The 27,978-nt window shown below is 42.1% G+C and overlaps 1 protein-coding gene across 1 annotated transcript in view; it reads left to right on the top strand.

The window, feature by feature from the left end:
- The window catches only part of CSMD1 (CUB and Sushi multiple domains 1), a 2,397,241-nt gene that overhangs the window by 1,928,563 nt on the left and 440,700 nt on the right, over positions 1-27,978 (top strand). The window contains exons 31-33 of the mRNA XM_033936341.1: positions 5,169-5,285; positions 14,186-14,299; positions 22,674-22,769. Coding sequence (XP_033792232.1) covers positions 5,169-5,285; positions 14,186-14,299; positions 22,674-22,769 — 327 coding nt within the window. The remainder of the gene's footprint in view (positions 1-5,168; positions 5,286-14,185; positions 14,300-22,673; positions 22,770-27,978) is intronic.

Below are 27,978 nucleotides of genomic sequence, written 5' to 3' on the forward strand. Positions count from 1 at the left end.
TTATTGAAAACTTCTATACCACTACAAATGACTTGGGAGTCAATTCAGAGCAGTTTACATGACCTTCTGTAATGATGTAGCAATACATGAGCTTCTGTAAAGGTGTTACAATACAGAGTTCATATTTTTTTTAGATAGTTTTCAATACAGACACATTTATATCACTATCTTTCTTGAGATAAGGTGACCAGAATTGAGCATAATACTCCGGGTGAGTATTGAGGTCGCACAATGGAGTGATACAGAGGCATTATAACATTCTTAGTCTTGTTAACCATCCCTTTTTAATAATTCTTAGCATCTTGCATGCTTTTTTGGCCACTGCCACACATTGGGCGAAGGTTAGAAAGTATTGTCTACTATAACACCTAGATCTCTTTCTTGAGTGCTGACCCCCAAGGTGGACCCCTGCATCTGGTATCTATGATTCGGGCTATTCTTCCCAATGTGCATCACTTTACATTTGTCCACATTAGTTTTCATCTGCCACTTGGACGCCCATTCTTCCAATTTCCTAAGGTCAGCCTGCAATTATTTTACAATCTGCATGCGTTGTAATAACTTTGAACAGTTTAGTGTCATCTGTAAATTTAATCACCTCACTTGTCATTCCAATTTCAAGATCACTTATAAATAAGTTAAAAAGTACCAGTCCCAGTACAAATCCCTGTGGTGCTCAAATTTGGGCACATGCCCAGTTTGTGCACAACTTAATTGAATAACAAGCCAATTAGCACTGCTAACTGACTTCTTAACAAGCATTTGTTAGTGTTAATTAGTTTTAATTTAAATTTATGTGTAAATTTAAGTGCACAAACTACATCTAAAAGGGAGCCGGAAATGGGAGGTTCATGGGTAGACTAGGGGCATTCCTTGATGTAATGCATGTAATTATAGAATAATGGGCATCCATGCCTGACTTTAGGGCAAGGGTTTGAACCATGTTTTCATTGGTACAAATGATCACACCTAAAGTTAGGCAATGTGTCCGAGAGTAAGTGCTATTCTATAAACAGTGATTAATTTTGGAATAACACCTAGGCATAATTTTCCTGGCATCTTTCAGCACCATTGACTGAATCCAGCCCCTTATGGATAAGTTATAAGTCTTCTAAATAGCATACTTAATAACTTACTCATAGTTCCCTCTTTTACTTCTTTCCATTGACCAGACGTTCAAATACTTGAAAGGTATTAAGGTAGAACAAAATCTTTTCCAGAGAAAGGAAAATGGTAAAACCAGAGGACATAATTTGAGGTAGAGGGGTGGTAGATTCAGGAGCAATGTAAGGAAATTCTTTACGGAGAGGGTGGTGGTGGATGCCTGGAATGCACTCCCGAGAGAGGTGGTGGAGAGGAAAATGGTGACGGAGTTCAAAAAAGTGTGGGATGAACACAGAGGTTCTAGAATCAGAAAATAATAGTAAATATTGAAGAACTAAGACCAGTACTGGGCAGACTTGCACGGTCTGTGTCTGTATATGGCTGTTTGGGGGAGGATGGGCTGGGGAGCGCTTTGATGGCTGGGAGGGTGTAGATCAGGGATCTCAAAGTCCCTCCTTTAGGGCCACAATCCAGTCGGGTTTTCAGAATTTCCCCAATGAATATGCATTGAAAGCAATGCATGCACATAGATCTCATGCATCTTCATTGGGGAAATCCTGAAAACCCAACTGGATTGCGGCCCCCAAGGAGGGACTTTGAGATCCCTGGTGTAGATGGACTGGAGTGAGCTTTGACGGAGACTTCAGTAGTTGGAACCTAAGAACAGTACCAGGCAGAGCTTTGGATTCTTGCCCAGAAATAGCTAAGAAGAAGAAGAAAAAAATAACAACAACAAATTTTTAGATTGAATCAGGTTGGGCAGACTAGATAGACCATTCGGGTCTTTATCTTCCATCATCTACTATGTTACTATTTTATGACCATTTTGCATGAAACTGCTTTTAGTTACATCGGCCCCTTACTCTGGAAGTCCCCTCCCTCAGATATAAGGTCAGAATTGTCTCTATCAAAATTCAAAACAAAAGGGAGAGTGTGGTGCAGTGGTTAAAGCTACAGCCTCAGAACCCTGAGGTTGTGGGTTCAAATCCACACTGTTCCTTGTAACCCTGGGCAAGTCACTTAATCTCCCATTGCCCCAGGTACATTAGATAGATTGTGAGCCCACTGGGATAGACAGGGAAGAATGCTTGAGTACCTGAATAAATTCATGTAAACCATTCTGAGCTCCCTGGGAAGAACAGTATAGAAAAATGAATTAATTATTTTTTAGGTGCAGTATATATATAATTTAGTCCTAAATGTCTAGGGGGCCTACACATTCAGATATTCCTTCTATTTACACATGTAAATGCTTTTTTAAATTGACCATCTTAGGTTTCTAGACTAGTTTCCTAAATTTGTGTCCAGCTTTCAAGTACCTAATACTTAAAATCAGTGCAAGGCTCCAAGCTTTTTCTTTTGCCCTAAATCCACTTTGCTGCCACCTACCTTTTATGTTCCTAAACACAGATTAGTAAAATTATATGTATAAGTTTAGACACTCAGGCCCGGATTCTATATAGGATGCTCGGAACAGGCATCCTATACAGAATCGGGCCTATACCTGCCTAAAATAAACCCGATTCTGTAACTGACATCTATGTTACAGACACCAGTTACAGAACCGGGTTACTGTAGACATGGCTGCTATACTTATTGTAACAAGGAATCTCCCTGCTGCAATATGTATAGTGACTGCGGCTTCAGCAGCCAAACCTTGCCTCCCCCCCCCCCCCCCGAATGATCGCAGCAGGAGGGAATCCAACCCCTTCTGCCCGAAGACCCCCCAAAAAGATTGTGGCAGGAGGGAGCCCAACCCCTCCTGCCTGTAGATCCCCTCACCTCCCCACGAAGATCACGGCAGGAGAGAGCCCAACCCCTCCTGCCTGAAGATCCCCCGAACATCGTGGCAGGAAGGAGCCCAACCTCTCCTGCCCGAAGAAGACCTCCCCAAGGTATGGCAGACACACACTCCCCCTCAGCTAATATCCCCCCCCACTAACCTGAAAAGTTGGCCGGCCAGCCGGGTCTTCCTACCGGCCAGCTGGCAGGTCTACCTCTGTCAAAATGAGTTGGGCCTGCCCCTTCCCAGTGCATTGTGGGATGTACTGGGGAGGGGCCTAAGGCCTGATTGGCCCATGTGCCTATGGCCTCACCCATAGGACCTATAGGAGGGGCCTTAGGCACCTGGGCCAATCAGGCCTTAGGCCCTTCCCCGGTGCATCCCAAAATGCACTGGGAAGGGGCAGGCCCACTTCATTTTGACAGAGGCGGGCCTGCTGGCCAGACGGTAGGAAGACCCATCCATCCATCCAACTTTTTAGGTTAGTGGGGGGGGATTAGATGGGGGGAGTGTTTGTCTGCCGCACAAGGGGGGTCTTCGGGCAGGAGGGGTTGAGCTCCCTCCTGCTGCGATCGTTCAAGGGAGGACTGGCAGCCTCGGCCGCTATACTTATCGCGGCAGGGAGATTCTTTGCTGCGATAAGTATAGTGGCCATGTCTACTTACAATGTAGGGGAAACACAGGAGAATCTGCCTTCACACAAGTGAACAGCAAGAAATCAGAACAAAGGTGACCAATTGGTGTACAGATTATTTTTATTGTGTTTGACTCAACACAATTGTGTTTCAGCCCAAAAAGGCTTGCCTAAGAAGTCTTATGGTTAAGTTAAAACAAATAAGATGTACCAAAACTCATATTCTTTCACTCTTCATGAGAAATACATCTGATAAGAGATCCAACGTGTGCTGCTGTCTCTACCATTTTGGTATGGACAGCAGCACACATTGGATCTCTTATCAGCTGTATTTCTCATGAAGAGTGAAAGAATATGAGTTTTGGCACATCTTATCTATTTTGACTTAATCATAAAACTGCTGATGCAGGCCCTCTTGGGCCGAAACATGATCGTGTCGAGTTAAACACAATAAAAAGAATCTGAGCACCGATTGGTCACCTTTGTTCTGATTTCTTGCTACTTACAAGGTAGGCCAGCATGTTGCTGGCCTACATTGTACGTGTCTACCGCTGACCTAGGGAGACGCGTATAACCTCCTAGGTTCACCTAAGGCTATGCCTAGCCTTAGGCAGGCTTGTGGGTCACCCTAGGCTCCCAGAGGCACCTTCAATATAGGCAACCTATCTGGGAAGCATTTTTTTTTAAATGTGTGTCCCGATTGGCTGGTTAGACAGCTATACGATGCCTACAGCGGCCTACAAACGGGACACAGTTTGCAGAATCGGGGCCTCAGTCCAGTAAATTTTTTAAAAGGCCACTTTAAGAAACCTGTCATAAAATTATTTCAGGAAAGGGCCAGAGGCTTGGAATTTGCTGCCATATAACTTATAGAAACATAGAACATAGAAAAATGACGGCAGATAAGGGCCATAGCCCATCAAGTCTGCCCATTTCACAGACCCACCCCCCTGAGTCTGCTCTCCTGGAGATCCCTCTCCTTATGGTGTCAGTTATTTTATAGAGATTTTAAATGTTTTAAAAACTTGCCCCCTCTTTTACGAATGCATAGCCTGGATTTTAGCGCCGGTAGCGGCGGTAACTGCTCTGACGCTCATAGGAATTCTATGAGCGTCGGAGCAGTTACCGCCGCTGCTGGCGCTAAAATCCGCACTATGCATTCGTAAAGCTATCAGCATGTACAGTATACGTAATTGAACATTCTTTGTATTGACTTGAACATTTGTGTAAAGATGTTACTAGATTTTTATTTCCATGTTAAGTATTTTATGTTTTAAACATGATTATTCTAATATATATATAGGTATGATTGGTACATGGCTATTTAAAGGAGTTGATTTATTCCACTATGTAAAATGTGTACTGGAATTTATTGTTACATTTGAATAGTAATATGCAGTGAATCATTTTGATTAAATATCAGATAAATATTCTTATTAAATTAAACATAACGCTCAATGGTGGACTATTGTAAAGCTGTGCTGCTGAGTATCGCATGCTAAATGCTGGGCTGCCCATAGGGATAGAATGGGCAGCTCAATATTTAGAATGAGTTGTTTGTCAGCGCAGTTTTGTACCAGGATCTACAATTGTAATGATGTTGATAGATGTACAGTAATTGTATTATATATATTTTTCTGTTTTCAGCTCCCTGTGGAGGGCAATATACTGGATCAGATGGTGTTGTTTTATCACCAAATTACCCACATAATTATACTTCAGACCAGATGTGTCATTATTCAATAACTGTACCGCAGGAATTTGGTAAGAATTTAATCACTTTCTTTACCACTAATAATAAAACCCTAGAGCGCGCATGCGCTCTTGAAAATTCGTGATTCCTGGCGCCGTGAGGTGTGCTTCTGTGGCAGTATTCTATTTCACACCTCACGGCGCTTGCAGGGGCTGGAGGAGCGTGCGCGGTGGCTGAAGCACGACTGTGCTCTCTCTAAACCTCCCGGCTCCAGCAGCGTAGGCAGCACCAGTGGTGGACAGCAGCCCCGCTCTGGCCGTTGACCCTCCACAAACCTCCCGGCTCCAGCGGCGTAGGCAGCACTATAAACGCGCTGCTTCGCGCCCTTCTACTGCCAATTTCCTCTGCCGCGTCTCTGATGACATCATCGGAGACAGACGTGGCAGAGGAAATCGGCAGTAGAAGGCCGCAAAGCAGCGTGTTTAAAGTGCTGCCTACGCGGCTGGAGCCCGGAAGTTTGTCGGCGGTGGGAGGGTAAGGAGCAGGCCAGATCGAGCAGGACAACGGCAGTAAAAGAAGGGGGAGGGGCTGAACGGAGCAGGGAACGGTAAGGGAAGAGAAGGTAAGAGAATGGAAAGGGGGTGGGGGAAAATGCTGCTACTGCTTTTGCACAGGAAAGGGGGGGATAGGAGGGAAATGCTGTTGCTGCTGCATAGGGAGTGGGATGGAAATGCTGCTGCACAGGGAAATGGGGAAAAATGACAGACAGACAGCGGGAGAGAGGGAGACAGAAAGAAAGAAAGACACAGGGGCAGGGAGAGGGACAGAAAGACAGACAGAGAAAGGGGGCCTGAGAGAGAGAATCAGCGGGAGAGGGAAAGGGGGCTGCTTTGGGGGGAGGGGTGTGCTTGGGGCAAACAGCTTTGCTCTGGGGGGAAGACAGAAGGGGCCATGGAGAGATAGTGAGAGGGAAAGGGGGCTGCTTTGGGGGGAGGTGTGCTGTGGACAGACAGCTTTGCTCTGGGGGGAAGACAGAAGAAGGCCATGGAGAGACATTTGGGGGGGGGGAGAGGTGTGTGCTGGGGGCAGACAGCTTTGCTCGGGGGGAGGGAGGGGGAGACAGAAGGATACAGACAGTGGCCAAGGAGAGAGAGATAAAGAAACACAGACAGACAGACACATCTAATCTAGCACCCGTTAATGTAACGGGTTTAAAGACTGGTTTCTAATAATTGTTTTATTAGACAACATAGGCCCTCTTTTACTAAGCTGCAGTAAGGGTTGCTACCATAGTCCGGGGTGCTAAATGCGCCTATGCTGCTCCGACGCTCATAGAATTCTATGAGCATCAGAGCAACATTGGAGCATTTAGGCCCTCTTTTACTAAGGTGTGCTAATCGATTTAGTGTGCACTAAATGTTAGTGCATGCATGTTAGTCTATGAATGCATTAACGTTTAGCACGCACTAATCGCTCATTCTCTAATACAGAGCACAGCAATAGCTCAATTCATTTCTGCTTTCACTTCAATATCTGACAGAGAAGGGATTGTGTGTGGCGGTCATGAGGTAGTGAAAAAGTTTGGTGGCCAAAGACTATATCAGAATTCAAGAAAGCATGGGACAAACCTATTTGTTTGTCCCCTGAAGAAGGTACTTTCTGCGTGCCGAAACTTGGATTCCTGTTGAGACTAAAGATTTTAAACTGTTCAAACTAATAAACTATACCATTGGTTGCTTTAAGACATCTCACTTGCCTTTTTTATTTGTTTGCTATAGTTTGAGGCAAGACATCTTCCCTCCTCTGTTGTACTATATTCCTGAGAAAAAATATGAACATATTTTTACCTATGCACAGTTATAAAATTACATTAGTGATTATGCAGTCAGACATTCGGTATTCATAAAAATGGTCAACCAGGTACACTCCTGCAATACTTTAATGTTTTTCAGTGAGAGATCATATATTCCATCTGTATGTATCTGGTCTGAATTATTACTTCCAAATAACACCATCCGGCTGTGAATAATGCTTTAAGCATTCAACCCAAGCAGTGATTTATATATAAATAAAACATGCATTTCTGCAGCTTTTGCTAAATGTCATCTTATTAAAAAGAAATAACTTATAAAAGAATGAGCATAATTTCAAAGTAGGACAGGTAAGCAGAAAATGTAATTTGGTACATCCCAGGTAGCTTTTTTCAAGGATTCTGACAACTTATATTCTGACATATATTTGTCAACGTACAGTGAGTGCGGCAATTAAAAATAAAGTATTCAGCAAACAAGAAAGCAACATCACTCAGAAGCTTCTCCATATAAGTTGCAAGTACTTGTATGTGGAATGTGATTTTTCAACCTCCTTGTATAAGTACTGACCTTTATGTATATAATGGACAGATCTCAAAAACCTATGTGCTTACCGAAGGATAAATTCCACTACTGCGAGGTAAGTTTGGAATCAGCACGTGATACCCATATGATTAAAAATGGCTTTTATTTTTTAGTGTGGGGTCATATTTGGAAGCATATAGTAGATGTGTCTTGCACTAATCAAGTAAGCACAGCTACATCACCGTTCTCTAACCAATTAGCCAATGGTTAGCACATAAGCCCTTATAGCTTAATAAATAGATGGCGGTATGAGCTTGCAAGCTAATGGCCACATGCAAATTTCAAAATCAGCGCATAACATAGTACCGAAAGCTGGAGGTTGGCCAGCGTGACACTGCTTTCTAAAAAAGGTTCAAGAGATGATCCAGAAAATTATAGACCGGTGAGTCTGACGTCAGTGCTGGGCAAAAAAGTAGAGACCATTACAAAGAACAAAATGACAGAACATATACATAAGCATGGATTAATGAGAGAAAGTCAACATGAATTTAGTCAAGGGAAATCTTGCCTCACCAATCTACTGCATTTCTTTGAACGGGTGAATGAACATGTGGATAAAGGTGATATTGTGTATTTGGATTTTTAAAAGGCGCTTGATAAAGCACCTCATAAAAACTTGAGAAAGTTAGAAAGTCATTGGATAGGCGGTAATGTCCTATTATGGGTTAAAAATTGGTTAAAACACGGAAAACAGAGAGTAGGTTTAAATGGCTATTATTCTCCGTGGAGAAAGGTAAATTGTGTGGTTCCTCAGGGGTCTATGCTGGAACCACTTCTTTTAAACATATTTATCAATGATCTAGAGATGGGAATAACTAATAAGATAATTACCCCTCCTCCCCGCCCACCCCAGCCCCTTATACAAAACTGTGCTAACATTTTTTTTGCACTGACCATGGAGGAAATAGCTCCAATACTCATAGGAATTCCTATCAGCGTTGGAGCTGTTACTGCCATGGCTGGTGCTAAAAAACGCTAGTGCAGTTTTATAAAAAAGGGGGAGGGGTAAATTTGCTGATAACACAAATTTGTTAAATCACAAGAGGATTGTGAAAATTGAATGAGGTCCTTGTGAGACTGGGAGACCGGGCATCAAAATGGCAGATGACGTTTAATGTGAGCAAGTGCAAAGTGACGCATGTGGGAAAGAGGAACCCGAACTTATAGCTATGTGATGCAGAGTTCCACATTAAGAGTCACTGCTCAGGAAAAGGATCTAGGTGTCATTGTGTGGCAGTGTCTAAGAAAGCAAATAGAATGTTAGGAATTATCAGGAAAGGAATGGAAAATAAAGATGAAAATGTTTTAATGCCCTTGTATCACTCTATCACATAGAATACAGTGTGCAAATCTGGTTGCCATATCTTAAAAAAAAGATATAGTGGCATTAGATAAGAACATGGTCCATCAAGTCCAATAACCTGTTCCTACGGTGACCAATCCAGGTCTCTAGTACCTGGCCAAAACTCAAGGTGTACCAACATTCCATGCTACCAATCCAGGGCAAGCAGTGGCTTCCCTCATGTCTTTCTCAATAACTGACTATGAACTTTTCCTTCAGGAAATTTTTCAAACCTTTCTTAAAACCAGTTACACTATCCACTCTTAGCATAACCTTTGGCAATGGGTTCCAGAGCTTAACTATTCTCTGAGTGAAAAAATATTTCCTCCTATTGATATTTCCCTGTAACTTCATTGTGTGTTCCCTAGTCTTTGTAATTTTTGATGGGGTGTAAAATTGATCCACTTGTACCCGTTCTACTCCACTCAGGATTTTGTAGACTTCAAATATATCTCCCCTCAGCCATCTCTTTTCCATGCTGAAAAGCCCTAACCTTTTTAGTCTTTCCTCATACGAGATGAGTTCCATCCCCTTTATCTTCTTGGTTACTCTTCTTTGAACCTTTTCTAGTGCTGCTATATCTTTCTTGAGATAAGGAGAGCAGAACTGAATGCAGTACTCCAGATGAGGTTGCACCATGGAGAGATATAGGGACATTATAACATTCTTAATCTTGTCAATAATCCTTTTAAAAAATAATTCCTAGCATCATGTTTGCTTTTTTGGCCACCGCCACACATTGGGTGGAATGTTTCATCATATTGTCTATGATGACACCCAGATCCTTTTCTTGGGCGCTAATCCCCAAGTTGGACCCTAGCATCCTCTGTGATTTGGGTTATTCTTCCCAATGTGGTACAGAGAAGGTTGACAAAAATGATAAAAGGGATGGGATGACTTCCCTATGAGGAAAGGCTAAAACAGCTAAGGCTCTTCAGTTTGGAGAAGAGACAGCTCAGGGGTGATATGATAGAGATCTATAAAATATTGTGTGTAGTAGAAAGGGTAAATGTTAATAGCTCTGCCATCCGGAGGGAGTAAGCATCCCTCTTGCCTGCCTATGAAAAATAAGTACTGGTTGGGTCTGGATGGGGTGGGGGGGCATGTCTTCAGGGGAGGATTCTGGCATGAGGGACTGGGCATCCCTCCTGCCGATGATGTTTGGTGGGGGTTGGGTGGCAGCAGGAGGGAGTGGGCACCCCTCCTTCCAGAGGATGTCTCGGTGAGGGGTGACAGCAGGAGGAATTTGGCACTCCTCTTGCCATGGATATTCAGGGGTGGGGTTTTAGGGTAGACCCCTGATGAAACCTTCGTGAAACATGTCGGGTCTCACCGCTAGCCTATATTGAAAACTGAAAGTTCACCATTACTGAGATAAGTAAAAATAAGCTTAAAAAATGATAAGAATTGCACATTATTTAAATTAAATAGACCGGTGAGGAGGTCACCACTTGAATCTCCCCATTGAGACACTTTTGTGGGACGGAGGAGTGGTAGTTCTGAGGTCTATAGAAATGGTCAGAGAACTATTGTAAGCAGTCACTAAAGAGGCATAAGTCAACTGACGAGCACCTTAGAAATATATTCAAAAACGGTACATTTGACTTTTTCTAAGGTAATAGTAGGCCAATCATTTGCATCATTAAAGTATTGCAACATTAAAGTATTGCAGGAGTGTACCTGGTTGACCATTTTTATGAATACCGAATGTCTGACTGCATAATCACTAATGTAATCCTAGAATTACTATGCATCCTAGAATTACTATGAGCATCGGAGCATTTAGCACCCCAGGCCATGGAAGAAACCTGCAAAGAGGGCCTAAAATTGTTATCTGCATGGGTAGCCAAAATATGAGCTCCAAAATATGGATGAAAGCAAGTTGTTTCAGTTTAGAGTTGAAAGAAGAAAGGAAAATGTTCTGGATATTTGCATGCTTCAAGCAAGGAACAGCAAGAACTATAGAACTGGAGAATTTCTTTAACACTATGCTGATGAGTAGGAGAAAATGTGCTGAAACAAGACTACAAGTGATACCTATTGGGGTAGATACAATATTTTCATTTAATAACCATGCCTTTACATATGTGGAGCCCCATTTTAGAAAGACCATCTGAAAAGGAAAATGAAGATTTATCTAGAGATGTAGGTATCCACAGCAGTATTTTTAAAGACGGGGTATCAACATCCAAGACCAGTCAAATTATACCTGTAGCCATTCCCTGAGAAAGGCAAAAATGATTGTATGACAGATGGATGCCCCTATCAATAAAAAAAAGCAGTCTATATGCATACATAAGAGTGACTATAGAGAACCTGGAAATATAGATGAAAAAGTATGGGGAGAGATCATGTTAACAGCTATAGATTCCATACAGCAGAAGGTGTAAAGGCTCTGCTGTTAAGTAATATGAATGATGTGTTTCAGAGTGCTGTCACAGTGAAGGATGCCCATCCAGTAAGGTATACACATCCCATTTTTGATCCCCTGTCCTGTTGTCCCCACGCACAGCTTTGGGATGTCGAAATGTCCTGTTTTTAGGGACAGTGTCCCAAGATGTGAGCGGGGACAACGGAACAGGCGATTGCTTCCCCTCCCTCCCTCCAGCACTGAAGCTGAAGCCAAAGCCTGCCCCTCCCCCGACCGGCCCCAGCTGCTGTTGCCTACCACCGCTTCAAACACCCTCCCTCCTCCCCCCCCCCCCGCCGCCACTGCTGCCGACTGCCGCAACTACTGTAAAGCAAAGGAAGGTCCAGGAGCCGGCCCACAAATCTTCTTCCCAATGTCAATTCTGACATAGGAGAGGAAGTTCTGAGCCAGCCATTTAGTGCCTGGCTGGCCGGGAACTTCCTCTAGGATGTCAGAATTGACATTGGGAAGAAGGTTTATGGGCCGTCTCCTGGACCTTCCTTTGCTTTAGTTTTGGTAGTCAGCAGCGGTGGCGGCAGGGGTGTGTGTTTGAAGCGGCAGTAGGCAGCAGCAGCGGGGAGCCAGTCCAGGGGGGAGGCCAGGTTGTGGCGCTGGAGGGAGGGAGGGAGGCAAGCAGGCTGTCTTTAGCGTGGCTGGGAGGGAGCGAAGTAGGCAGGCTGACTTCGGGGGTGGGGGTGGAACAAAGGCTGGAAGGCTGTGTGGAGGAAATAGGAAGGAGGTACTGGGGGTTCTAAGGACATAGGAAGGAGGCACAGGGGGCACTAAGGACATGTGAAGGGGAACTAAGGACATGGGAAGGGGCACTGGGGGCACTAAGTACATAGGAAGGGGCACTAAGGACATTGGAAGGAGGCACTTGGGGCACTAAAGACATTGGAAGGAGGCACTTGGGGAACTAAGGACATGGGAAGGGGAACTAAGGACAAGGGAAGGAGCATTAGGGGGCACTAAGGACTTGGGAAGGGGAACTAAGGACATGGGAATGGGGCACTGGGGGCACTAAGGATATGGGAAGGGGAAATAAGAACATGGGAAGGGGCACTGTGGGCACTAAGTACATAGGAAGGGGCACTAAGGACACGGGAAGGAAGGAAGGAGAGAATAGAAACTAAACTAAACTAAGCCTTAGGTTTATATACCGCATCTTCTCCACTGAAGTGGAGCACGACACGGTTTACAGAGTTTAAAAAATATGGGAAGAGAGAAGAGAAAAGGACAATTGTTGGGCCTGAGTACAGAAAGAAAGAAAAGAAAGGATGCATAGTCAGAAGGAAACTCAACCAGAGACTCATGAAATCACCAGACAGCAAAAGTAGGAAAAATTATTTTATTTTCAATGTAGTGATCAAAATGTGTCAGTTTTGAGAATTTATATCTGTTGTCTATATTTTGCACTATATTTGTCTATTTTTCTATAGTTACAGAGGTGACATTACATATTTTAAAGTCATCTGCCTTGATATCTTTGAAAAAAAAAACCAAATATAAATGATAATTAACATTTTCTCTGCGTATAGTGTGCTTTGTGGTTTGTTTGTTTTTAATTTTAATTTTATGGTTACCATTATGAATTAATAAGATATTATGTGTACATGAAAAATGAATGGAAAAAATTGGGGGCGGGATTTGGGGCGGGACTGACAATTAATAGATGTCCCCTTTTGATGAAAAAAATAAATGGTCACGTTAGGTATATCCCCAGAAGGTCATTGAAATGTATAGTCCTGGATAATCACCATCACCCAAGAGGAGTCACGATGACCACTTTCTGGTCTGCACAACGCAGTGCTCCCCTATGTAATGTTAGCATTACATATGTGACATGGTTGACAAGGAGTGTCAAATTTTTCTGGAGAGGAGAATGGCCTCCTAGAAATCCTCTGCATGATAAACAGGAGCCAACTCTTTTTAGAAGTGTCCACCAGCTGCCCCATATGATAAGGCACATCAGATCTGGAGGAAAATTAGTTGCTTCCTAGATTGTTGTTTTGTTTTGTTTTTTTTTCTTCTTAACTATTTCTGGGCAAGAATCCAAAGCTTTACCCGGTACTGTGCTTGGGTTCCAACTGCCAAAATCTCTGTTAAGACTTACTCCAGCCCATCTACACCCTCCTAGCCATTGAAGCCCTCCCCTGCCCATCCTCCACCAAACGGCCATACACAGACACAGACCGTGCAAGTCTGCCCAGTAACTGGCCTAGTTCAATATTTAATATTATTTTCTGATTCTAAATCTTCTGTGTTCATCCCACGCTTCTTTGAACTCAGTCACAGTTTTACTCTCCACCACCTCTCTCGGGAGCGCATTCCAGGCATCCACCACCCTCTCCGTAAAGTAGAATTTCCTAACATTGCCCCTGAATCTACCACCCCTCAACCTCAAATTATGTCCTCTGGTTAGTTGCTTGCACCTGATCCATGTGCAGATTTCTAAAATCACTGTTCCCTCTGTATGTAGAGGGACTTTGATGAGTAGTCCTGTATCTATTTTATAGTTTACTTTGCTTGGCAGAGCCACCCAGCGTCCTGACTTCAACATATGAATTTATCTCTCCATGTTCTATCTAAAATCTGCCTGATAACCTGCTTCCGAATATACAAATAACATGCTCTTATGTGATAAATGAATACATGAAATCTGTTGCCCTAAATATCTGGAAAGAGGCCTAATAAAATAATAACTTTGTCATTTATAGCAAATCTACAACACAATATTCCACTGGGATTTTTTGTTAATATCTGATAGGATAAAAATTGTACTGGTGATTTCTTACTAATGGCCAATTTGTTTTTCTTTTCCAGTTGTGTTTGGGCAATTTGCTTATTTCCAAACAGCACTAAATGATTTGGTTGAACTGTTTGATGGAGCGCATCCACAAGCCAGGCTGCTCAGCTCACTGTCTGGATCTCACTCAGGTAAATGGTCAAGAAGCATACACTATTTGTTATAAGTTTTGTTTATTAAAATATTTGATTTGATCGCAAAATCCAAATCCAATGCGATTTACATTTAGTTAAGAATTAAGTTTAAAAAAAACAAACATAACAGGACAATTGGAGCTATTTTGACAAAACAAAACATGTGAAAAAGGGAGTAAAAAAATTAAGGATTAAATACAATTCATAAACAAATAAAAAAGGGGTAGGTAATAAAACAAAAAGTTGAGGAGGGTTACCAACTTAATTTTCATTTACTGGCGCTGCTAGTTGACTGTATGATATCCTAATAAAATTTAGATGATTCAATTAAAACATCCTTAAAAAACCAGCTTTTTAGAAGACTTTTAAACTTATTAAGTAATTTTTCTTCTCTTATATTGATCGGGAGCGAGTTCCAAATCTGAGGGCTGTAATAGAAAAAATTGTATCTCTGCTTGAGTAAACAAATTTTAGCGAAGGGACTACTAGTAAAGATTTTTCTTCGGATCTTAAAGATTTTGTGGGAATACAAGGAATTAGAAATCTTTATAAGAATGCAGGAGCTTTGTTAATTAGTATTTTATGTGTAAGTAATGCTATTTTATATCTAATTCTGTGGTTTACAGGTAACCAGTGATTTTCTTTTAAAAGAGGAGTTACGTGATCAAATTTTTCTTTTTAGTAATTATTTTTATTGCAGTATTTGTTAGGGCCGTTCCACAGTCACTTAGAATTCCACCTCAACTGAAACCTAGACATTTTTTTTCTACTGCTTCATCGTGTATTTGGATTTCAGTAAGGCTTTTGATAGTGTCCCACACCGTAGATTATTGAACAAGATGAACACGTTAGGACTAGGAGAAACACTAACAGCAAGGGTAGAAGACTGGCTAAGCAGCAGACTTCAAAGGGTGATGGTAAATGGTATTCCCTCAAAAACGTCGAAAGTGACCAGTGGAGTGCCACAGGGCTCGGTCTTGGGCCCGATGCTATTTAATATCTTTGTAAGGGATCTGACTCAGGGACTTCGAGGCAAAATTACATTATTTACCAATGACTCTAACTATGCAATGTTGTAGGCAGGGCAACAGAACCTGACAGCGCAACCAGGCCCAACACTATGGAACAGGACCTACTTTTACTGGAACAATGGTCCAGTACTTGGCAACTAAACTTTAATGCCAAAAAATGTAAGGTAATGCATCTTGGAAGCAGAAATCCATGCATAACATACACCCTGAACGGTGAAAACTTAACAAGAACTGTTGCAGAAAGGGACTTGGGAGTAATCATCCGGGAAGATATGAAGGCTGCCAATCAGATGACGAAAGCTTCAGCAAAGGCTAGACAAATGCTGGGTTGCATCAGAAGGAGCTTTATCAGCCAAAAGCCTGAAGTCATACTGCCGTTATACAGATCCATGGTGAGACCTCACCTGGAGTACTGTGTCTAGTTTTGGAGGCCACATTATCAAAAGGATGTGAAGAGAATGGAGTCGATCCAGAGAATGGCCACTAGGATGGTCTCAGGACTTAAAGATCTCCCATATGAAGAACGTCTGAGCAGACTGCGCTTATATTCTCTCGAGGAGTGCAGAGATAGGGGGGACATGATAGAAATATTCAAATATTCAAATATTTATAGTGTTTATTATATTCATTGTTGTTTCTCTCACAAGGTGTGTATTTAGGGACAGTATGTATGTGTTGCCCATTAAAACCCCCCCTTTCCTTGGTGAGAAAAGGTCTATCCAGTTTTGGGAGGTTGTATAATACAGTTTACATTTTTAGACACCTATGGACTACATGATGTATGAGGCAATTCTCAATTAGACTGTGGTCTGGTGCTGGTCACCTCTTGAGATATCGCCTGAGCCAGAGGTCTATGTTCGTTTATGCACGAAGGGCTCATACTGATGTCCATTATTTATTTATCAATCTGTAGATTTGCCCCATCTCTTTAGACTTCTTCTCCCCAAGGATCAGGTGAGTTAACCAATTCCTTTTCATCTTGATTATCTTTTGGATTTTATTGGCTACGATCCAATTAGGGTTTTTTACTAGAAATATTCAAATACATCATGGGCCGCATTGAAGTGGAGGAAGAAATCTTTTTTCTTAAGGGTCCCACGGCGACCAGAGGGCATCCGCTAAAATTTAAGGGGGGAAGATTTCATGGTGACACCAGGAAATACTTCTTCACCGAAAGGGTGATTGATCAATGGAATGGTCTTCCACGCCAGGTGGTCGAGGCCAGTAGCGTGCTCGACTTCAAGAGACGATGGGACAAACAGATGGGGTTGCTATAGAGTTATGCTTAAAAGATGGATTCTCAAGGGAGGGAGGGTTCTTGAGTGGGCAGACTTGTTGGGCCGCCGGCCCTTTTCGGCCGTCATACTCTATGTTTCTAACACACATTTTTATTTAGATTGTAAGCTCTTCCAAGCAGGGACCATCTATAAATGTCAAAATGTACAGCGCTGCATATGCCTTTCAGCGCTTATATAAGTGATAAGTAGTAGTAGTTGTTATGAATTATACTACATGCATAAATAGCCAAATATTCTAGTTTATTTACAGATCAGCTCATTTTAATAAACAGTAAAAGACAGATCCTAAAATTTATTTTATTTAAAATATTTATAATCTGCTATAATGTGCTTAAGCAGATCACAATAAACATACATAATATTAAAACATAACATAACTCTCAAAACAACATAAAAAAAAAATAATTCAAATAAATCTTCCCTTCAATTTTAGTCTTACACTCTTATCCAAAGATTAATTCTGCATCTTACAGTGAATAATAATCTTCCAATATCTCGGGGCGAACCCATTCCAGGGCGCCCTGCCCTTCACAAAGAAAAGAGAACTCTCCCTGGGGCTCCCGCCGACTACTCCGGGAATGGTCGCGTTACCGTACTAGACACCTCACAGCGCCCATCTCCACCGCTCTGGTTTCAGGGATCTAAACCCAAGTCCCTTTCAATCAGCCAAGGGCAGTGGAGGCCATCGCCCATCCCTTCCAAACAGCACTCACCTATCTCTTAGGACCAACTGAACCATGTTCAGCTGCTGTTCACATGGAACCCTTTTCCACTTCGACCTTCAAAATTCTCAGCCTCGTTTTCAGGGTTTCTTCAAAGAATATGTATGAGATCTATTTGCATTCAGAGGAAATAGTAAATGAAAAAAAATCAATCTCATACATATTCACTGTGGAAATCCTGAAAACCAGGCTGGATCATGGATCTCAAGGATTGGATCTGAGGACTACTAAGGGACCATTTTACTAAAGTGTGTTAAGTTTTGCAGTTATTGCATGTTTAACGCAAAAACTGATATGTAGTAATTGCAAAACATGTGAGATAGGAAGAGGAGCACCCTGCATTTGTTCTGCATGTACATGCAGGGAGCACAGTGCAGGGATACAAGGTTACATTTCTGTACCGATAGTGTGCAAAGGCTTCCATTTTTGTACAGTAATGTGACCCTGCACCACTATCCAAATTCTTGATAACGCCAAATTAGTTGTGCAATGCAGCTTAGTAAAAGGGCCCTAAGTTTCCTAAAAACAGTTTTATAGAATAAATATTGCATATTGAAGAATTTTTATGCTAATTTTTCCAAGAGTAATTTCACCTTATGATGATCTCAAATTACAAGGAACATCAGTTTATTATTTCAAATATTTTTTTTCATTGGAAGCATAGGAAGAAGAGCCATATTTTGAAGATAATCAGGGCCAAAGTGTTCTCTTTTGAATTTTCAACACCAGTTTCCTCAGTGTGTTCTTTAAAATTCTTTCATGTAAATTTGCTGTCAACATCTTATAAAATCAGATCTGAAGGTGACAAAGGTACTAAGAAGAATGCTGAGTTTTTCCATACAGAAATCCTTTGATCATTTCACTTTGCTTAGTTTAATTTATTGTCTTGCTATTATACTGCTTTACATATGGCCACCGAGACCTCTAGTGACAATATTACCATTAGGAGGTCAGGCCTCATTCTATAACGTCATCTAAAATGAAGCACCAGTTGCACACAAGTTATAGAATACTACCATATATGTATATGATTGCTATGGTTACGCATGTACATACTAGCCACATACTCAAAGGTAGTCTACACATTACATGCACAACCTCTTTAATGAGTAAATGCAGATGGCAATCACAGGGGACGAGCTGGGTGGGGTATGAGAGTATCTAGCATTTATGCACGCAAGTTTCAGAATACTGTAAATTACACACCAAAATGCTGTATAATGTTTTTTATTATATGAAGTGCATCATTTTTAATTGTGGATTTATGTGTGTCATGTCTTTGAATTACATGATGATTTTTATTATAAGAAGATTTTGTAGTTATATGTTGATTTCATTTCACTATATTTGATTTTAACTGTTTGCTTTTGTTTATCATGAATTATTTCTCCTTTACGTTGTATATGATGAATAATATTTCCCTATTACATATGATCGTAAGAACATAAGCAATACCTCCGCTGGGTCAGACCTGAGGTCCATTGTGCCCAGCAGTCCGCTCACGCGGCGGCCCAACAGGTTCAGGACCTGTGCAGTAATCTTCTATCTATACTCCTCTAACCCCTTTTCCAGCAGGAAATTGTCCAATCCTTTCTTAAACCCCAGTATCGTACTCTGCCCTATTACGTCCTCTGGAAGCGCATTCCAGGTGTCCACCACACGTTGGGTAAAGAAGAACTTCCTAGCATTCGTTTTGAAACTGTCCCCTTTCAACTTTTCCAAATGCCCTCTTGTTCTTTTATTTTTTGAAAGTTTGAAGAATCTGTCCCTCTCTACTCTCTCTATGCCCATCATGATCTTGTAAGTCTCTATCATATCCCCTCTAAGTCTCCTCTTCTCCAGGGAAAAGAGACCCAGTTTCTCCAATCTCTCAGCGTATGAAAGGTTTTTCATACCTTTTATCAGACGTGTCGCTCTCCTCTGAACCCTCTCGACTAGTGCCATATCCTTCTTAAGGTACGGCGACCAGTACGGGACGCAGTACTCCAGATGCGGACGCACCATCGCCCGATACAACGGCAGGATAACTTCTTTCGTTCTAGTTGTAATACCCTTCTTGATTATACCTAGCATTCTATTCGCTTTCTTAGCGGCTGCTGCGCATTGTGCCGACAGCTTCATTGTCTTGTCCACTATTACCCCCAAGTCCCTTTCTTGGGTACTCTCACTCAATGACAGCCCTCCCATCGTGTAGCTGTACCTCGGATTTTTGTTTCCTATGTGCAAGACTTTACATTTCTCCACATTAAACTTCATCTGTCATCTCGTCGCCCACTCCCCTAGTTTGTTCAGGTCCCTTTGTAAATCTTCACAGTCTTCTATAGTCCTAGCCCCATTAAATAGTTTGGTGTCGTCTGCAAATTTTATTATCTCATTCTTCGTCTCTGCTTCTAGATCATTTATGAATATATTAAATAGCAGCTGCCCGTGCACCGAGCCCTGTGGAACACCACTCGTGACCCTCCTCCAGTCCGAGTAGTGGCCCTTCACTCCTACCCTCTGTTACCTATCCGCCAACCAGTTTCTGATCCATCTATGTACATCTCCTTCCACCCCATGGCTCTTCAGCTTCCGGAGTAGAAGTTCATGAGGCAAAGCATTTGATAGCGTCCCTCATCGAAGATTACTGAACAAGCTAAAATCGATAGGATTAGGAGACATTCTAACTACATGGATTGGGGATTGGCTGAGCGGCAGACTTCAGAAGGTGGTGGTGAACGGTACCCCATCTGAAGCATCGGACGTGATCAGTGGAGTGCCGCAGGGATCGGTCCTGGGCCCGATTCTATTCAACTTATTCATAAGAGATATGACGCAAGGACTTAGAGGAAGGGTATCACTGTTCGCCGACGACACCAAACTTTGCAACATAGTAGGCAAAAGCTTATTACCTGACAATATGACACACGACCTACTGCTGCTGGAACAATGGTCAAATACTTGGCAGCTAGGCTTCAATGCTAAAAAATGCAAGATAATGCACTTGGGCAAGAGAAACCCGCATAGAACTTATGTACTAAATGGTGAGACCTTGGTTAGGACCACGGAGGAACGCGATCTAGGAGTGATCATTAGCGAAGACATGAAAGTTGCCAATCAAGTGGAGAAGGCTTCCTCCAAGGCAAGACAAATATTGGGGTGTATCCGCAGAAGTTTCGTCAGCAGGAGACCTGAAGTTATGATGCCGTTGTACAGAACCATGGTGAGGCCACACTTGGAGTACTGTGTTCAGTTTTGGAGACCACACTACCGAAAGGACGTGCTGAGGATCGAGTCGGTTCAGCGAACAGCCACCAGGATGGTCACGGGGCTCAAGGATCTCCCGTATGAAGAAAGACTAAAGAAGTTGCAACTGTACTCACTCGAGGAAAGAAGAGAACGGGGAGATATGATTGAAACGTATAAATACATCACGGGACTCATCGAGTCAGAAGATGATATCTTCTGGCTCATGGGACCCTCGACCACCAGAGGGCATCCGCTGAAAATCAGGGAGGGAAGTTTCATGGCGACTCCAGGAAGTACTTCTTCACCGAAAGAGTGGTGAATCATTGGAACAGACTCCCACTCCAGGTGATAAAGGCCAGCAGCGTGACGGATTTTAAGAAAAAATGGGATACTCTTGTGGGATCTTTAAGGGAGTAAATTCAGGGGGGGGGATACTTGGATTGGGCAGACTTGGTGGGCTATAGCCCTTTTCTGCCGCTGTTTCTATGTTTCTATGTTTCTTGTCAAAGGCTTTTTGGAAATCTAGATATATGATGTCTATGGGGTCTCCTCTATCCATCAGTTTGTTAATTCCTTCGAAGAAGTGTAATAAGTTAGTTAGGCACGATCTCCCCTTGCAGAAACCATGTTGGCTGGTTATCAGAAATTTGTTTCTTTCAAAATGGTCATCAATGTTTTCTTTTATCAGTGCTTCCGCCATTTTCCCCGGAACCGAGGTCGGACTTTGTGTGTCATGTTTATCATTTTTTTAATATGATATCTTTTATTATATGATGATTTTGGTCTTATGTATTTGTATATGTCTATGTGTATAGACTCCTGAAGCAGGCCAATTTGGCCGAAACTTGTACATGTTGAATCACTGAGATTTTTTTGGATGAATAAAGGACTTTTTATGAAAGAAGATTGATTCTCCAGTCTACACTGGACATCTCCACTCTTTGTTTTAAGCCCTTACCACCTACATAAGGGGGAGGGGGAAATTCTATAATTGGCTCTAGTATCGGTGGCAGCCTAAGAAGTGGCCACTGATAGCGTGTCAATCACGAATTGGTGCCGATTATAGAATTTTGCTTTTATTTACACCAGCACCTTAAATGTAGGCCAGCATTTTAGAAGCCTATATTTAAGGTGCTAGTGTTGTGCTTATGGAAGCACCTAGGGGCACCTAAGTATGCGTAAGAACACCTAAGGCCACTTAAGGTGCAAGCCGCTCCCACTCCAGCTTTAGGCATCCTTATGTGTCCCTAAGCGCTTCTGTAAGTATGGCACTGGTGCCATAAATCAAGGTGCTGTTCGCACCTCCAATTTTTTTTTAGAAAACGTGCTTCTGGATTGGTTGGTTAGCCGCCGGTAGGATGCCTTACTACTGGCTAACCTTTGGCAGGTCTTCAAGAATTTCCTCCAGTGCGTAAAGGCTCATATGCTAATCAATTTTAATGACATGTGTTAATGGCAAAATTATCAGTGGAATGAATGACAAAAGAAAAGTCTGTAAACCTGAAGATTCTAGAAAGGACTCAATGGCAGACACCATGGGGGGAATTCTATAAATAGTGCTCAAAAATTGGTACCTCTAAACCACCTCTAAGCATTATTCTATAAAGAGTAGGCACATGCTAAGACTACTTTTTACTGCAGCTTAGTAAAAGGGTCCCCAAGTTAAAAAAAAAAGATACAACTTGAGGCCCTGATTCTATAAAAGATGCCTTACAAGTTATACCACACTTTTTGGTTCAATGATACGTATGAGTGAAACAATAAGTGACAAGAAAAATGTGGAATAACTTGTAAGTTTCATGGATCCACATCATTCTCTTCTTGGTTGGGCTGAGAACTTTTCAGTGGCCCCTCGTATATATCTACTTACTGCCTAAATCTTATATAATTGCCCACCAAGCCCCTAGTGAATGGGCTGTTTCATAACACGCCTTTTCCTTGGCTTTGTTTCTCTTGAGACCATATGTACTTGTGAAAGCCACAATATAGGTACATTTGAATGTACATGGATTTGAAGAGGATATGACTAGGATATGACTTGCATTTCTGTCTTGATTTTGTTTATTTGTATTTGTTTTTCTCTTGCTTATAGGGGAGACGCTGCCTTTAGCTACATCCAATCATATCTTGTTACGATTCAATGCAAAGAGTGGAGCGTCTGCTAAAGGATTCCACTTTGTTTATCAAGGTAAAATAAAAGTTATAATTATTCCTCTTTCAGTGTGCTAATAGATTCATGGGGCCCGATATTCAGAGTGATTTAAGCGAGCCAGAGAGGCTCTGGCCTGCTTAAACTGCCAATTGGCATCTAAAAGCAGATATTCTGTGGCATTAAACTGGGCAACACAACTGTATATCAACTCAGACTAGCCCCAAAAAAGTGGGCCGGTCAGGGGCGAGCCAGGGGATGTTGATGGAGAGAAGCAGGGGCTCTGGTGTTATTCAGATGGGGGCCAACATAAGATGAGGGTTGATTTTGGGACAGCTCCAAAACTGTTCTAAATTTGCCCACTTAGAGGGCCCACCTAAGTGTTTTCTTGTCTTTAAAAAATATAAAAAAACCATCTCACCCCCTACCCATCCCCCCCACGAATGCCTCCTCTATCCCCCTCCCCATGCCAGCATCAATGTTTCCTCACCTGCTCACCCCCTCCGTGGGTAGGTAGGCCCCTCTGTTCCATACCTGCATACCTGGTGGTATAACAGCAGGAGTTCTTCAAGGGCAGGAGCTCCTGCTCTCTTGCGGAGCCTTTGTAAAATGGATACCTCGACCTCTCAAGGCATCTTGCGGTACTTTGTGTAGTACCATGTTCTGCACCTGCTGGACCACTAGGTATGTAGGTAGGCCTGAGGGGGGCCTACCTACACATGGAGGGGGTGGACAGGCCTGGGGGGGAATTTGATGTAGGTAGGGGTGAGGTGGGAGGGGGAGAAATTTGTGGAAGGGGTGAAGGGGGCACAGGTGGTTCTTAAAAAAAAAGACAAGAAAAAGAGTTATGTAGGTCTCATCCCAATATTCTCGCTGAATCAGCCGAGCCCACATAAGCTCCAAATAGCCAAGCCACCCAGACTTAGCCCCTAGTATTCAGTGCTGGTGCCTGAACATGGCCTGGCACTGACTATTGGAGGCAAAATCAGCTAGCAATGTTTTTCTTATTTTTTTTCTCTCTCTTGGTGAGAATAATTTAGGTATTTCCTTTTATGTTTATGGAGTTCCTTTCTTTTATTCTATTTTATATTTGTATAAATGTAAACCACCTTAATCCTGTCAGGCTTGGCCATATATTAAGCTTTTAACGCTGACTGCCACTGGCTGAATTTTGGGGATAAAGGGCCAGATTCTGTATAGGATGCTTGGTTGTAGAGCCTGTAAGATGTTTTTTCCTGTTGTCTGGACATTTCAACACTGTGAGGAATTTAACATGGGTGTAGAGCTTATTAAGTTAGATTCCCTTCCATATTTAAAACAAAGCAGAGAAGCAGTACTTCCCTTGTACTTTTACACTATCAAATGGACATTCTCTTTCTCCATGTTAACCAGTGAAGCTGAATGGTTCTCTGTTTTATCCTCTAACCAGGATCAACCAGTAACAATCCACATTGCAACTACCTTTCCATACTACTTCAGGAATCCACCATGTGTGTGGAGCCCCATAAGGTGGTCTTTTTCCTTTTGTCTGGATATAAACATGTAAAGACAAGTGGAGGGATCTAACATGGGTGTAGATCCTGTTTAGTTAGTTCCCTTACCATGTTAAAAAAAACAAGTGGACAGAGCCCTTCTATTAAGCATCGAGTCATTCTAAAGCATGGCCATTCTGAAATGCATCGCCTTTTCAAGCGCTCATGCTTTGACGTCTGTAGCACTTTTAATACCACTGATGTTGCATGGTCATGGTGCTTCCTTATCATCGATGGACATTGATGCTGATTAAGACTTGATGCTGTTCTATATCGGTAGAACTCCACCCTGTGGTACCATTGGTATCCACTCAGTCAGGTATCAGTACATGCTTTGAGATGGCAGGAGGTTTACTTTTTCTGTAGACTAATCTCTACTTCAGTGTCAACAATCCCATCGGTGCCAGTTAGCCTGAGCATAGTTCTCATAAGGCACAAGGTACTGCTTCAGAATCTATCCTCAAACGTTACTCTACTTAGTATTGACATTCTTCAAGTCATTGTCAATGTGTATCCAAGGTCTATTTGCTCTGATGGTACTTCTAGATCCAGGGATATGGGTGTACATCATTGAAGAATAACTTCACATCGAAGCCGGTGTCATCATTCTGTGCAGGTTGTGTTGCTTACTGGGCGTGCATCCTCTGTGAGGTCTACCAACCCTCGACCCATTCGGCATCATTGATACCCGCTCAGCTCAGATTCGATGTGGGATATTTGTTCCAGGATCGATGACTTTATCCACTGCTTCACATCGGTTACATTGACTATGACCTGCTTACTCTTGACTAAGCATCACATAAACTGCAGTTTGAGGGAATGTTCCATTTCATCGAAGCAGTACCAAATACATAAGGTATCAATGCCTCTGATGATTCTCTTCATTGGAACATCAATTACCAGTAAAACGCTGATGTTCTTTACATCGAGTCTCTGCGTGGCACAGCATTCCATCTCTAGTTTCTTAATTTCCAACAGTCTTTGGACTTTAATTTCCTATGGACTCCACTGTGCAGACTCGCATAAGAAGGGAATTTGATATTTTTCACATATGGCGTTACTAATTGTCTTGGAGCATTATTCTGGGTCCAAAAGACATTGATGCTTTGTTCCCATTGATGGTGATCTTCCCCATACGACTTTGATCATCTTCGAAACATCAACATCCTTCTTTACATCGAGATTCTACATTGACATCGGGATACTGTGAGGCTTCATCTACATCTTAGAAACCAGCTCAGTCTTTTTGACCTGCTTCTAGAGACTATATTGTTCAGTATCAGTCCTGCTTAAGCATAGCATTTTGGGGCTACAAGATACCAAATCCAGTTTTCTTTCGGGGCATTGATCCACAGCCGTACCTTTATCACAGGTTCTTTGCTTTATATTGATCTTTATTCAGTGCATTACTGTTCTTCCTGTTACGCTTCTCTGCAATATGCTGGGATCTTGTCTAACATAGTTATATGTTGTGACCTCTAGACTATTTCTAGGTCACCTCCTTTTTACTTCTTTTATCGTTAGTATATTTGTTTCTGCTAACGTAGTACAGTCATGTCTTTGTATGACTCATTCCTGTTTTGCAATTTTCTATATTTCTCATGAGAACACACAAGTGGTACCGAAAACCTGTGATCACGATTCACCATTGGACTCATTTTAAGTATTCTTCTGAAATCTGATTTTTAGGTGTAATTTTAGACTCACAGCTGTCTTTTAAAGCGCATATATACGCAATGGTGAAGAAGTTTTATTTTAGATTCAGACTTTTAAGCAATCTTAGATCATATCTGTCTGGAGTTAAATTTAAGTATGTTCTTCAGACAGTTGTCCTGTCTAGTTTGGTTTATTGAAATCTCATTCTGTTGGGAGTTACCGCAAATGCGATACATGCTTTATAAGTAACTCAAAATTCAGTTACTGGAGCCTTGTTTGGGGTTGTAAAATTCAATCTTGTATCAGGATATTATGTTAAATTGTACTGGTTAAAAATAGAATATAGAATACAATACAAACTGCTGCTATTAACATATTTGTGTGTACATCAGTTGGCGCCAAAATATTTGGCCAACAGTGTTTTGCCGCCTCAAAATTTACATTCGGCTGACTATGGAGATCTATACATATGAACTAGAGAACAAATCAGATTACAAGCAACTAGAGTAGGTGCCTTTCCTGTATAGGTCCTAATAACTGGAATAATATCCCATTATATATAAGACAACAGAGGCAACTTAGAATGTCTAAAATCAAAGTAAGCTTGTTTAATGCCAGAAATAAACTTAGGCATTCTAAAGCGCCTCCATAGACATGATTCTTATCAAAGGTAGGTGCTGGAAATATAGGCCTTTAAAATCCTGGCCTACATTTCTGGCACCTACCTTTGATGAAAGCCATGATTCAGTAAATGGCACCATTGTGTGTTTGACACATGATTGGCAGCCACAGATAACAGTGTCATTTACAGAATCTGGCCCTATATGTGCATACCTATGCAACATTCCTGGTGTGAGCAGCAACCCCCAACCTGCTGTTGTGCCAGCGTCAATTCTTCCTCTGATGTCACTTCCTGGACCCATGCCTAGGAAGTGATGTCAGAGGAAGAGCCGATGCTAACGTTGCTGCTCATACCAGAAATGTTACAGAGGTACGGGGGGAAGGGAAGCGGCGTGTATGCGGCAGGAGAGGGCGGACATGGAGCTTGTGGAGGTGGGGGTGTGTGAAGAAGAGGGCAGGGGATGGGTGCCACTGCCCCAGGTGCCTCTCACCCCTGCCCAGGTGCCTAGATTCTGTTAATGAATACAACACAGAACCTGATGGAGAGCTAAGTACAACTTTATTGTTTGAAAATATCATTTATGATTTACAAACTGCACTAATTGGCTAATAGTACAATGTGCCATGACTGAAAAACGAAGGAGGCATTAGTTGGTGGACTGTGACTCACGGGGGTCTTTTTTGTTGCTTCTTAGCACATTTTAAACGTTTAAGGGGTCCTTTTACTAAGGCGCGCTAGCCGTAGAATATAATGGACACGTTAGCATTTAGTGCACGCTAAAACGGATAGCGTGGCTTAGTAAAAAGACCTCTTAATGTAGTAAAAAAAAGATCTTGCAGTTATTTGTGTTGCTTTTTTTTAATGAAAAGACACCTAATATGACTTTGGGCTGCCTAAATAGAGATGCCCAGGTATAGAATCGCCCTTTATATATTTTTTAAATGTTCAAAATCGATGTTCCTTTAGTTTTTAATGTTTGTGAGCACACATTGCAAAGACTGTTTTTGTACGAGGAGCCCATGTGCGAGTGGGCTTGTGAATGGAAGATTTGTTCCCCAAAGCCTTGTGCGATCACATTTCGTGATTGGCAGCTTCTAGTTAAGAGCAAATACACAACCAGAATAGCAGAGGATGTACAGATGAAGAGTGGCAGAACTATATGAGGAAACCCACAGCCGCTTTCCAGTATTGGAATGTGGAATTAAATTTTTTTTTCAGTAGCAGGGAAGAGATTGATTCTGAGAAACCGAAACTGCTGCCCTCAGCATTGCAGAATGAATCGAGCAATCCCTCTCCACTTACCGAAAGAAAATGTTAATACTACCAAGCTTTCTATTGGAAAGACAGAGATGTTCAATCTGTTCTTAGCACACATTTTGACTGCCTCAACGTGTCTGTGCCATTTAATTGTATTTAATAACCACGCTGCTTCAATTGT

This window comes from Geotrypetes seraphini, chromosome 3 (genome assembly GCF_902459505.1).
Source record: "Geotrypetes seraphini chromosome 3, aGeoSer1.1, whole genome shotgun sequence".
In the NCBI taxonomy this organism is placed as follows: domain Eukaryota; kingdom Metazoa; phylum Chordata; class Amphibia; order Gymnophiona; family Dermophiidae; genus Geotrypetes; species Geotrypetes seraphini.